General features: G+C 39.8%; 1 protein-coding gene across 18 annotated transcripts in view; it reads right to left on the bottom strand.

Annotated features, from left to right (window-relative positions):
- The window catches only part of mark3a (MAP/microtubule affinity-regulating kinase 3a), a 175037-nt gene that overhangs the window by 65542 nt on the left and 97011 nt on the right, over positions 1-12484 (bottom strand). For 17 of the 18 annotated variants that reach the window (XM_043697487.2, XM_043697490.2, XM_043697488.2 and 14 more), the window contains exons 6-7: positions 9611-9681; positions 387-443 (exon numbers count right to left, since the gene is read on the bottom strand). In XM_043697487.2, the coding sequence (XP_043553422.2) occupies positions 387-443; positions 9611-9681 (128 nt within the window). The remainder of the gene's footprint in view (positions 1-386; positions 444-9610; positions 9682-12484) is intronic. The other variant, XM_087989795.1, reaches the window with a different exon arrangement.

The raw sequence follows: 12484 nt of genomic DNA, 5'->3' as shown, positions 1-12484 counted from the left end.
GGTGTGGTGTATTGGTGTTCAGTCCGGCTGCTCTGGAGGTGGGGGGGTCGGCCAGGGTGCAGGAGTGTGGACGGGGGTTGGATGGTGGGTGGGGTTGACAGGGGAGTGGGCGGGATTGGGGCGGGGCAGGGATGGCGGGGCAGGGGAGGTGGTGTGGGGGGCAGGTGGGTTTCGGGCAGAAGGGGTGGGCCAGGGTTTGGGGCATTGTTGGACAGGGTTGGGGAGTGGGCAGGGCAGACTTCACAGGAAACTCTGAGCCCCACAGGAAATTAATCGAATAATCAATTATCCAAACCGAAATGGTGTCCACCCATGTCGTTCAGATAATCGAGGTTCCTCTGTCCTGTTATAACTTTGCATACGAACTAAACATTGGGAGGACTTACCTTCAGATCTCTGTGTACAATTTGCTTTTGATGACAGTACTGCACTGCAGATACTATCTATTAAAATCAAAACACCAAAAGTTAGTGATGTCAAGTGTGATAACCCTGTAAGATCCTTTCACCAATTTATTTAACAGAAAATTTCACACCCTATACATGCATATAATTCTTTTTACTTCAAACAATGCTCAGAATACTACTAGCTCCCAGATGACAGGAAAACCAGTAAAATGGAATTATCTCAGGAGAGAACTATCTCAGCATACTGAGAGGTGGCTTGTTGGACTCCAAGGAAATAGGCAGCTGATTTGTATAGTTCTAGTCCATGTTAAAGGTCATTTCATGTGGTGACTGGCAGTTTCCTAATACCATTGAGACTTCATAGTTAAAATGAGAAGGCCATGAGCAAGGGAGGACATCACTGTTGCACCAGCTAGCTAACAGGAGAGATTTTACCACCATTCAGTGTGGTCTATTGCTCTTGACCTTAAATTTTAATTTTTACATACCTGTTGGACAGAATCTCCATTTTGACATATCTCCAGGATGACGTCCATACCCCAGCAGCACTTATCTCTCTTTGCAGTATTCTGAATGGGACAGCAGCACTAGGCAACTTGTGCTGCCCTGAATTTTTGATTGTATACAAATTAGAGGTCCACCCATAGTAAAATCACTAACCCAGTCCTGCTCTCAGTAAGTGCAGGCTCAGAACCCATGTTCTGAATTTAGCCCTATGTATTGTTTAGCCCAATTTTTTTCTGATCAAGAAATTGAAAAGTCAGTCACTTTTGCTGGATGTCTATCACTGCCTTCACATCTACCATAGTTGACTTACTTTTGGCAAGCCATGCAAGGAACACCTGCTGAGTAGTGGATATTCCCATTTCTATAAATTTTGAATTAGGTTCTTGAGATAAGGAACTGCGATGGATGAAAGTCTTAGGGATCAGAAATGGAAAAGAACCATAAAAACAACCAAAAGTAAACAGAATATCCAAGACAAGAAACAAACTGTTACAGATAAAGAAGGTAAAAGCTAAGAAAGACAAATCTTATCCAGTAGCAAATTGCATCAATCACACAATTTAACCATACAACAGACTATTTTGTCACCTTTACAGCTGAACAGGAATGTATAAAATGTTGAAATGCATTTTCATATTCTCAGCATGGTTAGTAACAGGTCACAATAAAGCCACAGAGGAAAATATTATGCAAAGGATAATCTAAGTGCACCAATCTTATACACTGAATGTGGCAGAAATAAAAAATCAAGTAATTGTGTAGATAAATAAAATCAAGTACAACAGGATAATCTGGGTGTTACCACAAAATTGTGTTATACACAGAACTATGCAATTTTACAAAGTATTGTAACATATTGGCGTACCAACAAAATAATAGAATAGAGATAGTGTGGAAAAGCAGACTCACATGAACTATGTTACTACATTCAAAACCAAGGAAATTGAATTATTTTAACAGATTTTAAATACTGACACTTCATCTGAGAAATAACCCCAATTCTTTTCCTCCATTTAAGACCATTCTCAACCCAAATGACTCAGTCCGCTGCTGGTTGATTTTGACTTGTCTTTGTTCTCCAGTACTGTTCCTCCTTTCAGCCAATCATACATCACCTTCACATCAGAACAACTCATCTTAAGATTTCACTAATTTCTCCAACTGATGCTCAATGTTTGAGCTACAACACTGTTGCACTGTTTCTAGGATGCAGGTGTCACATTTATTGCCCATTCCTAACTGGCCTGGAGAAGGTGATGTTGAACCATTGTCTTGAACTGCCTTTGGATGTAGGTATACCAAAGTACTATTAAGAAAGGAGTTCCAGCACTCTGACACAGTGACAGTTAAGAAACAACAATATACTTCCAAGTCAGGATGGTGTGTAGCTTGGAGGGGAACTACTTCTTGGCGGAGGAGTTCACTGTTTGGAAGGTGCTTTTGAAGGAGCTTTAATGAGATGCTGAAATGCAATTTGCAGATGATACACACTGCTACCACGGTGAATCCCTGATGAAGTGAGTGAATGAAGATGCTGGTGGTTGGCATACCAACCAAGTTGGCTGCTTTCTTCTGGATTCTGTTTCTTGAGTTGGAGTTGTCTACATCCAGACAGGTTCAGAGTATTCCTTCACACTCCTGACTTATGCCTTGTAGGTTGTGGACAGGAGATGGAGAGACATGAGGTGAGCTACACATCACAGAATTCTTAGCCTGTGACCTGCTCTTGTAGTCACAATATGTATATGCCAGTTCAAGTTCAGTTTCTGGTCACTGGTATTCACCAGGATCTTGACAGTGGGAGAAGTCAACAGTGATGGTAATGCTAATGAATGGCAAGGGATGATGGCTAGATTCTCCATTGTTGGAGATGGCCAATCCTTGGCACTTGTGTTATGATTGTTGCATGATACTCATCAGTCAAGCTTGAATATTATCCAGGTCCTCTGCATTTGCACACAGGCTGTTTCAGTATGAGTCATGAATGGTGCGCACATTGTGCAAATATCCCACTTCTGACCTTATGAAGGAGGAAAGGTCATTGATTAAGCAGCTGAAGATGTTGAGCATGGACACCACCAAGGAATTCTTCCAACAAACTCCTGGTGCTGAGGTAATTAACGTACAAGAAAAACAACCATCTTACTTTGTGCTAGGTACGACTCCAACCAGCTGAAACCTACCCCAACCCCCACACCACCACAGCAGCCAATTCCTGTTGACTCTAGGGCTAGCTAGTTTTGAAAAATATTTGTAGGGCTCTTTGATGCCATACTAAATCAAATCTGCCTTAATGTCAACAGCTGGTGTTCAGCTCATTTGTCCAAGGCTGTAATAAGGTCAGGAACTGAATGGCTTTGGCTGAACACAAACTGAGTGTTAGTGAGCAGCTTATTGCTTTCTATATACCATTGCTTATCACTATTGTAGACTCCTTTAATCACCTTGCTGGTGGTCAAGAATAGATTGACAGTGTGGTAATTTGCCAGATTGGTTTGCCCTGCTTTTTAGTAGACAGGACACAACTGGGGAATTTTCTACATTGTCAGGTTGACTACAGGTGTAGCTAGTTCTCCAACATAAGTCTTGAGTTCTACAGCTGGAATGTTATCAGGGCCCATACTGCTCATTTGCAGTATCTGGTGCTTTCAGCTGTTTCCTGATATCATTTGGAATGAAATAAAATGGTTGAAGACTGGCATCTGTGATGCTAGGGGCCTCAAGTAGAGGCTGAGATGTATCATTCATCATATACTTTTGGCTGAAGATAGTCATAATTCTTCAGTTTTGTCTCTTGCATAGATGTGCTGGGTTCTCTGCATTTTACATCCAGTTAGTTGTTTTATTCTTCAATATTTTCATAACTGGATTCGACAGTATTGCAAAGCTTAGATCTGATCTGTTGGTGGGGGAATAATTTGGCTCTATCACATGCTGCTTCCATTGTTTAGCATGTTGTAACTTTATCTAGTTGACACCTCATTTTTAGGTGATCCTTCCTGCAAATGTCTTTGAACCTGGGTTGATCCGCTGGCTTGATGGTAATGTTAGAGCAAAGGATATGCCAGGCCACTAAGTTACAGATTATGGTTGAATAGAATTCTGCTGCTGTCATGGCCCAAGGATGCTCAGTGTTGAGTTATTAGATCTGTCTTAAATCTATCCCATTTAATACTTTGGCAGTGCCATGCAACACAATGGAGAATATCCTTAATGTGAAGATGGGAATTCACAAGAACTGTGCAGTGGTCACTCCCAACAATACTGCCATGGACAGAAGCTTCTGTCATAGATAGTTGAAGATGGGGTCAAGTAGTTTTTCCCTTTCATTTGCTGTCTTACTATCTGTCTCCAGTCTGGCAACAGTCTCCCTTAGGATTCGGCCAGCTTATTCAGCAGTGGTGCATTGATGTCCTCCACCCAAAATCAATTCTGTGCTCTTGCCACCTTCAGTGTTTCTTCCAATTGGTATTCAACATGAGGAATACATCTTCAGCTGAAGTGAGATGTTAAATAGTAATCAAGGAGGTTCCCTTGCCCATAAATGACCTGATACCATGAGATATCAGGGGATTGGAGTTGAAATAAAGTACTTGGTAACTCCCTCTTAGCTCTTCTGTTGTTCCGATAGTGGTGGTGGTGGTACATGGGACATTGCCTATAAGGTATAATTCTCTCAGCGTAAGTATGCCAGACTTTTACTTGATCTAGCTGAAGAACAACTCTCCCAGTTTTAGGAATCATATATATGTCAGAGAGCAGATTTGAAAATCAACAATAATATTTGGTCACCAATATACCAGCTTATAAAGATTTATTAGCTGAACTCCAATTCCACCATCTGCTATTGTGGGATTCAAACTTATATCACTTGGTAGCTTGGGTCTCTGGATAACTGCAGTGCCATTACTACCACAAGTTGTCTCCCTCTTTTCTAATTCAAACTCTTCCATTCTGCATACTGTCATTTCAGCACAGATTATATTGTTTAGTTAAAAACAGCATTCCGTGTAAAGCAATTGTTGTTTCATCCTTATCCTCTCTGCTGCATTTGATATTGGCAATATCACAAATATTTTATAATTTTATAGTGCTAACCACACAGAACAAATATGATAACACATAAAACCAGACAAACAATTTGGAAAAAATGCTATCAACAGTCAAAGATGTAGGTTATGAGGACAGCTTCAAATGCAATTCCAAGGAGATTCCATTAAATTTAATCTGTCCTAACTGTAACAGTAAAATCATATTTTGGCAATAAAACTAAATGAAAGGTAATCTATACCACATTGACATCATAGAGTAATTTTATATTATTTTTGTTGTATATTTGGGTTAGACCTTCATAGTGCAACATTTTAGAAAATTGCAGTCATTTTTTTCAATGCCAATTTTGAAGACCCACTCTTTTTCTAAGAACCTAAATGTTCGAAAATGTTCAGTATATAATCATTAATTTTCAACATACCCATGGCTTTGCACTACCTAAGCCAAATTGACAATTGCACGACAATTTTTCAAAGGCTTTGGATGGAATGGTAAAAAATGGAGAGGAGGCTCCAACAGATCAAACCATGACCTTATTGAATTGCGGAGTGAGCAAAAGAGGCCAAATAGCCTATTCTGGCTGCTGAATCAGATGGTCGGATCTACTTTGTACCTTATGTTCCCACTTCGGTGCTCTTTTCAAGGATTTACTTATGTCAAAGTGAAGGATAGAACAGAGCTGTCATTTTTTTGTCAGGTATATCTGTAAAGTCACAAGGCAGGCAGGTGACAAAAGAAATTTACACATCTGTTTTAAAAAAAAATGAAAAGAAATTTTTGGGTGCATGTAAATGAACTGTAAACTAAACAACAATAAATGGTGAAAATCTGAAGAAAAAATGGGAAAGAACAATCAGGTTTGGTACTTTCTTTATAGGGCACAGGCAAATTGATATTTCCGATCTGAACCATTCAGGAGCATGTTCTCATTAAGGGCCTGCACCTGAAATGTTGAACCGTCTCTTCTCGTCGCAAATGTTGCCTCACCTGAGAATTGATTTTAAGATTTCCTCTTGCTTTCAATGGCTTTTGCCTCAAAGTAGCTAGATTTTATCAGCTTTTGGATCAAAGTGGCTGGATTTGCATATAAGCATGTCAAGAATAATGCATTAGATATCCTCACTTTATTTCTACCATTAGTTCAAAATTATGAAATTTTCCACATTGTGTTCATAATTAATATGACAATATAATTAAAAGGTGACATGCTATCCAACTCAAATAATAACTGTTAGAAGTTATGATCTATAATTAATATTTTATTCCTTCATCTGGTTATATTGAATTATCAAAAATTGTGTTCATTTCTGTAAGGTAGCAAATTTCTATTTATCCAACAGTTTTTAAGGCTCAGTCACCATGACGTAGTTGCTATACTGGGTCTGTAAAAATTGGGAACCAACAAAACAAAAAATCATCTTAACCTTGTATACGCCAATCTACCCTTTGCAGATGCTACCATTCACAAGTGTTGGTAGCAGTGACCACCATACAGTCCTCTGGAAACACAACTTCCAATAGAGGATTCACTGCAAAATGCTGTGTTACATTATCGCTGCATAATATTTCCTCTAAATTTTCCAAGGCTGCACAGATCTCAGAGGTCCTAGAGCATTCAGGAGTGCAGTGGAAATGTTGCTACCTTTTAAATGGGTAAATGTTACTATCTTGTACATCGCCCAATATATCTAGCAACTCAAAATTGGCATCCATGAGGCATTGTGGGCCATCAGCAGGAGAATTATATTCAACCAGAATCTATAAACTCATGGCCCAGAATATCCCCACTCTATGGTTACTACTAAGTCAGAAGAACAACTCTTGTTGAAGGAGGCAGGAGAACACGCTAGGATCAGCACTAGACATAACTAAAAGTGTTAACTTGCTGAAGCTACAATAGAGAACTACTTACTTGCCAAACAGTGAAAATAGAATGCAATAGATAAACAGTTCCACAATCAACACGATCAAATCTAAGTTCTGGAATTCTTGGGGGAAGCAATGGCCTAGTGCTGTTATCACTAGACTGTTAAACCAGAGACCCAGGTAATGTTCTAGGGTTCTGTGTTCAAATCCTGCCATGGCAGATGGTGGAATTTGAATTCAATAAATACCTGGAACTAAGAGTCTAATGACCATGGAACCATTGTTGATTGTCAGAAAAACCCATCTGGTTCACTCATGTCCTTTAGAGAAGGAAACTACCATCCTTACCAGGTCTGGCCTGTATGTGACTCCAGACACACAGTAATGTGGTTGACTCTTAAATGCCGTCTGGGCAATTAGGGATCAGCAATAAATGGCCTAGCCAGCAACATCCTCTTTTCCTGAATGAATAAAATAAAAGCACAAGGTGGAGCTCCACAAATGGGCGGCACGGTGGCACAGTGGTTAGCACTGCTGCCTCACAGCGCCTGAGACCCCGGTTCAATTCCCGCCTCAGGCGACTGACTGTGTGGAGTTTGCACGTTCTCCCCGTGTCTGCGTGGGTTTCCTCCGGGTGCTCCGGTTTCCTCCCACAGTCCAAAAGATGTGCAGGGTCAGGTGAATTGGCCATGCTAAATTGCCCGTAGAGTTAGGTAAGGGGTAAATGTAGGGGTATGGGTGGGTTTCGCTTCGGCGGGTCGGTGTGGACTTGTTGGGCCAAAGGGCCTGTTTCTACACTGTAATGTAATCTAATCTAAAAAAAAATCCACATCATCAGCAATGGGTGGTTGCTGGACTCCTAGCATCACAGATGCTAGTTTTCAACAAATAATTCAATTTATCCCACATGATATAAAAAAAACCAGCTGGAGGTATTGGATACTGCAAAGACTACCAGGTCCTGACAACATTCCAGCAATTGTACTCAAGACTCTAGAACTGACTATGCAGCTCAAGTACAGCTACAATACGCCATGTAGAAAACTACCCAGATACATCCCAAATACAAAATGCAGGACAAATCCAACCTAGCCAAACATCTATCTATAAAGAGATTTTGACAGTGCTTTCCAGCACTTGCTCATTGACAGTCCATTTGGATTCTCCCAGGATCACTTGGGTCTTGAGTGTGTTACAGCCCTAATCCAAACATGAACAAAAGAGCTGAATTTCAGTGAAGAGGTGAGAGTTACTGCTTTTGACACCAAGGAAGTATTTAACCAAGTACTGAATCAAAGAATTTGAGGAAAATTGAAGTCAAAAGAAGTCGGGGGAAATCTTTCTGCTGGCTGGAGACATACATGGCACTAAGAAGATGGTTATGATTATTAGAAGTTAATTGTTTCAGCCCTAGGATAGCACTTACCCTCAGGATAATGTCCTATGCCCAACCATCTTCAGCTACTTCAACAATGACCTCCCCTCCATCTTAAAGTCAGAAGTGAGGATGCTTTCTAATGATTGCACAATGTTCAGAACCATTTGTATAATCTCAGGTACTGAAGCAGTCCATTCAAACTCAGCAAGGCCTGGACAGTATCCAAGTTTGGGCAGGAAAGTGGCAAGTAACATTTGTGCCACTTAAATGCCAGGCAATAACACTTGCAACAAGAGAGAATCTAACCATTAGCCTTTGATGTTCAATGGCATTACCATCAGTGAATCCCCACAATCAACATCTTGAGGCTTATTATTGTCCAGAAACTGAACTGAAACAGCTATACAAATATGTGGATAGAACAGCAGGTTAGAGGTTAGGAGTTCTGTAGTGAATAACCTGCTTCCTTTCTTCCCAATGTCTGTTCACAATCTACAAGGAACAAGTCAGAACGTGATGGAATACTCTCCACTTGCCAAAGAGTATAGTTCCAAACAAATAACAGTATCTTGACTCCATCCAGCATAAGTTAGCCTGCTTGATCAGCACCTTATCCACTACCTTCAAATTTCACTCCCTTCATCACTGACATACAGTGGCAGAGTGTACTATCTACAAGGTGCACTGTAGTAAATCATCAAGGCTCTTCCAAAAGCACCTTTTATACTCACACAGCTAACACCTAGAAGGACAACGGCAGCAAACACAAAGGAACAGCATCGCCTGTAAGTTCCCCAGCAAGCCACATACCACCTGGTCGTGGAACAGTGTTCCTTCACTGTTGCTGGGTCAAAATGGAACCAGCATGATAGGCCGTGTGGCCTCCTTCTCTAATGCAAAATTTTATGGTTCTACAAAATCCAGAATTCCCTTCTCCAAGGTTTACACCAGAAGGCAGCTAATCGTCACCTTTTCAAGGGTAATTAGGGTGGGCAATAAATGTTGGTCGAGCCAGTGATGCTCATGAATAAATTAAGTAAAAAACAGAATAGGATCAATTTCAAAATTTATTTGCTGACAACATGCTAAAATTAAACAGTAGTAAAGCGTATGCACTAATAATTTCTTGCCTGGACTTAAAAATTGCCTGTAATTTGCAGTTCTAATTTTAGATCAAACACTACAATTTTCAAAATGTGACCCCATTCATCTTTTGGGTATAATCAAATCTAAGTCAATGACCTAGATACTGAAATTTACATCGAAGTTAAACATAAATATCATATTTACTGTTTCTTTGTACATGATTATATATTGTGAAGAATTTATTTAAATACCTTCTAATATTTGGTCTAGTCCTCAATTTTCTATGTCACCAGCAAAAAGTAGGAGTACATACCTGCCTGAATTTCGCTCTAGCCTCCTTTTCTTTCATTCTTCCATGAGCAACTAAGTAATCAAACACCTCTCCTATAAACAAAACAAAGTTCAACAATTGAAGCTGTAATTGATAAATTTAGTGATTAGTTATTTTGAGAATAAAATTAGAGTGTTGCACAGTGATAGATATTGCAGCATGGTTTTTAAAAATTGGTCTGACAACTCTGATGAAGTGGCCATAATCTTGCAGTGGTACAAGGGTTCTCAGCTGCCTGCTGGGGAGGTGATTGGAGCTCCGCATCATCCCTTTTAGGTAAAGCCTGTGGAATCTTGCTCCATTCAGGCACTTGACAGCCAGCCTCGCCCCGTGATCCAAGCCTCACTTACTGACTTACTAAGAAATGCCAGCCAATCAGCCTTATTGTAGGATTGTTGAATGGCAGCATGACGGAGGTGGTGATGATTGTTGCTGTCATAGCACCTTCCTGAAGCCTTGGATTCCTGGTTAAAGATCAAGTGATGGCAGGGGACTTACAGAAACATGGATCAGTGGTAAGCGCAAAGATGAGTCCATAGCTCCTCCTCCAGTGCAGGATACCTTGACAATGAGCATCTCTGCAAAGGAGGACAACTTGCTTTGGAGCTCTCACAAACTCCAGCAGGGTTTGCTTATTCAGTTCAGTGAATTATTTGCTAGATTAACAACAGTAGTGGCTAGATTGGACTCTCCAACTGTCACTGAAGAGCCTCAGTTGGCAGCAGGACAGGCAGGCTTCCACCATTAGGTGGAAGCAGGAAAGTGTACAGCTGCCTACTAGCAACATTCTTGTCTGATTAAATGCCCTGCACCAAACCCATGATAGGGGAGGGCATAAAATTCAGTCCATTGTGTATATTTAATACATAACAGGAGAATTGTGTGCAGATTGAGCTGTATTTGTTAAATTTAAGCTCAGCACCATTTGATTGAAATCACTTGTTACTGGTAAAATACTGTTACTCAAATGTCAGGAACAGATTATTTACTGAGCTGCATATTCATAATTTAACAACTGGAAGGTCAAGGGCAGCAGGTGCATGGGAACACTATCTTCAAAGTTCCACTTCGAGAAATACCATCCTGATTGGGTTCAATTTACTGTTTGTCATCACATGGACTAAAGTGGCTCAAGCCAACATTGCACTACCATCAGTTTCAAAAGGAAAATAGGGAGAGGTATTTGTTTCAGTTTCCACAGTGAAGAATACTAACACCATCCCAATAGTGACAGGTAATGAAGAGATTATAAAAAGAGAGGAACTTAGAACAACTATCACCAGTAAGGGAAAAGTACTGAACCAATTATTGGGATTGAAGGTAGACAGGTCCCCTGGGCCTGATGGCCTACATCCTAGGATCTTAAAAGGAAGGGGGAGCAGAGATAGCGTATTCATTGGCTATAATATTCAAAAATTCCCTGGATGTGGGAATGGTTCCAGTGGATTAGCAAAATGCTAATATAACACACTTATTCAAAGAGGGAAGGAAGCAGAAAGTAGGAAACTATAGACTAGACAGGTGGTTATAAATAAAGTATAATTTGTCATCGGGAAATTGTTAGAATGCATTATTAGGGAAATAACAGGAAATTTGCAAAGTCAAACCATAATCCACCAGAGTCAGCATGGCTTTATGAAGGGTCTTATGTTTGACTAAGTTGCTAGAGTTCTTCAAAGATTTAACAAGCAAGGTGGATAACGAGAATTCTGTAAATGTAGTACATGGAGACTTCCAGAAGGTATTTGATAAAGGAGTTGTACAAAAGGTTAATGCACAATGTAAGATTTCATGGGGTTAGGGGTAATTTATCAGCTTGGATGGAGAATTGGCTAAACCAACAAAGTAGAAAGTCAGGATAAATGGGTCTTTTCTTGGTTGGCAATATGTAACTAGTTGTGTGGATAAAAGCTTTAGTGGGAAACCAAAACTGCCAATTATAACAAATATATAAAATCTTGAAGGACTCCTAATGCCATTATTGGATGTTTGTTGGAACAATCATACAATGACCTCAACAAGCAAAGACAATAAAAAAAACTTTCAGGTCACTACAGCAATCTATGAAACCATCAACTCAGCACTTGGCTATATCAAAACAGGTATGATTCTGACATCAGAAAAGGCTTTAGAAAGCCTAGATCAGCATGTTTCCAAAACTAGTGAACAATTTTTTTCACCTAAGCATTAAAGTATTGATAGCCTTGACAGTATATTCATATGACTAACCAACATAATAACCAACAAGTTCTAAGAAAAGATTGAGAAAATTTGCCATGAGTTCTCTAGCAAAATAAATTTTGGAGTAATTAAATTGAAGACTGATGTGGCAAATACCAGGAAGATGCAAAATCAAAGGCTGGGGCAGCAAGAGGAAAGGAAAGTGTGTCAACTCTGGAGGCAAAAAAAGTACAGATTTTTCAAATAAATTATCAGGTAAAGCCCCTGAAACAAATACTAAAAATGGTTTCAACAGGAATCTAGATGTTCTTCTCGAAAGGGGAGGGGACATTAGTTCTTTCATTAATATGGTGTTTTGAAGGCAGTTACAGTTGCTAAGATACCTGTACCTTTTCCAATTTCTTGTCCAAATGTTCTTTAATAGCTAATGAATGCTGGTCACCTGTTTAATCCATGAAAACCAACAAATCTATAGTCCTTGAATAGTCAAACATTTATAATGGATTAGAATATAACAACCAGCAAATTCCGGGTAAAGATTTTCCTTTAGCAATCTTGAAAGAGACCGAGCAAAATTCATTCACTCCCAGATTAGTCACTAATTTAATACAAGCTATGATTTGGAGACACCGCTGTTGGACCAGGGTGTATAAAGTTAAAAAACCACTCAACACC

The sequence above is a fragment of the Chiloscyllium plagiosum genome, unplaced genomic scaffold, assembly GCF_037043375.1.
Source record: "Chiloscyllium plagiosum isolate Xiang-an unplaced genomic scaffold, Cpla_swu_hap1 HiC_scaffold_8, whole genome shotgun sequence".
NCBI lineage: Eukaryota > Metazoa > Chordata > Chondrichthyes > Orectolobiformes > Hemiscylliidae > Chiloscyllium > Chiloscyllium plagiosum.
This window is presented reverse-complemented; position numbering and strand designations above follow the sequence as displayed.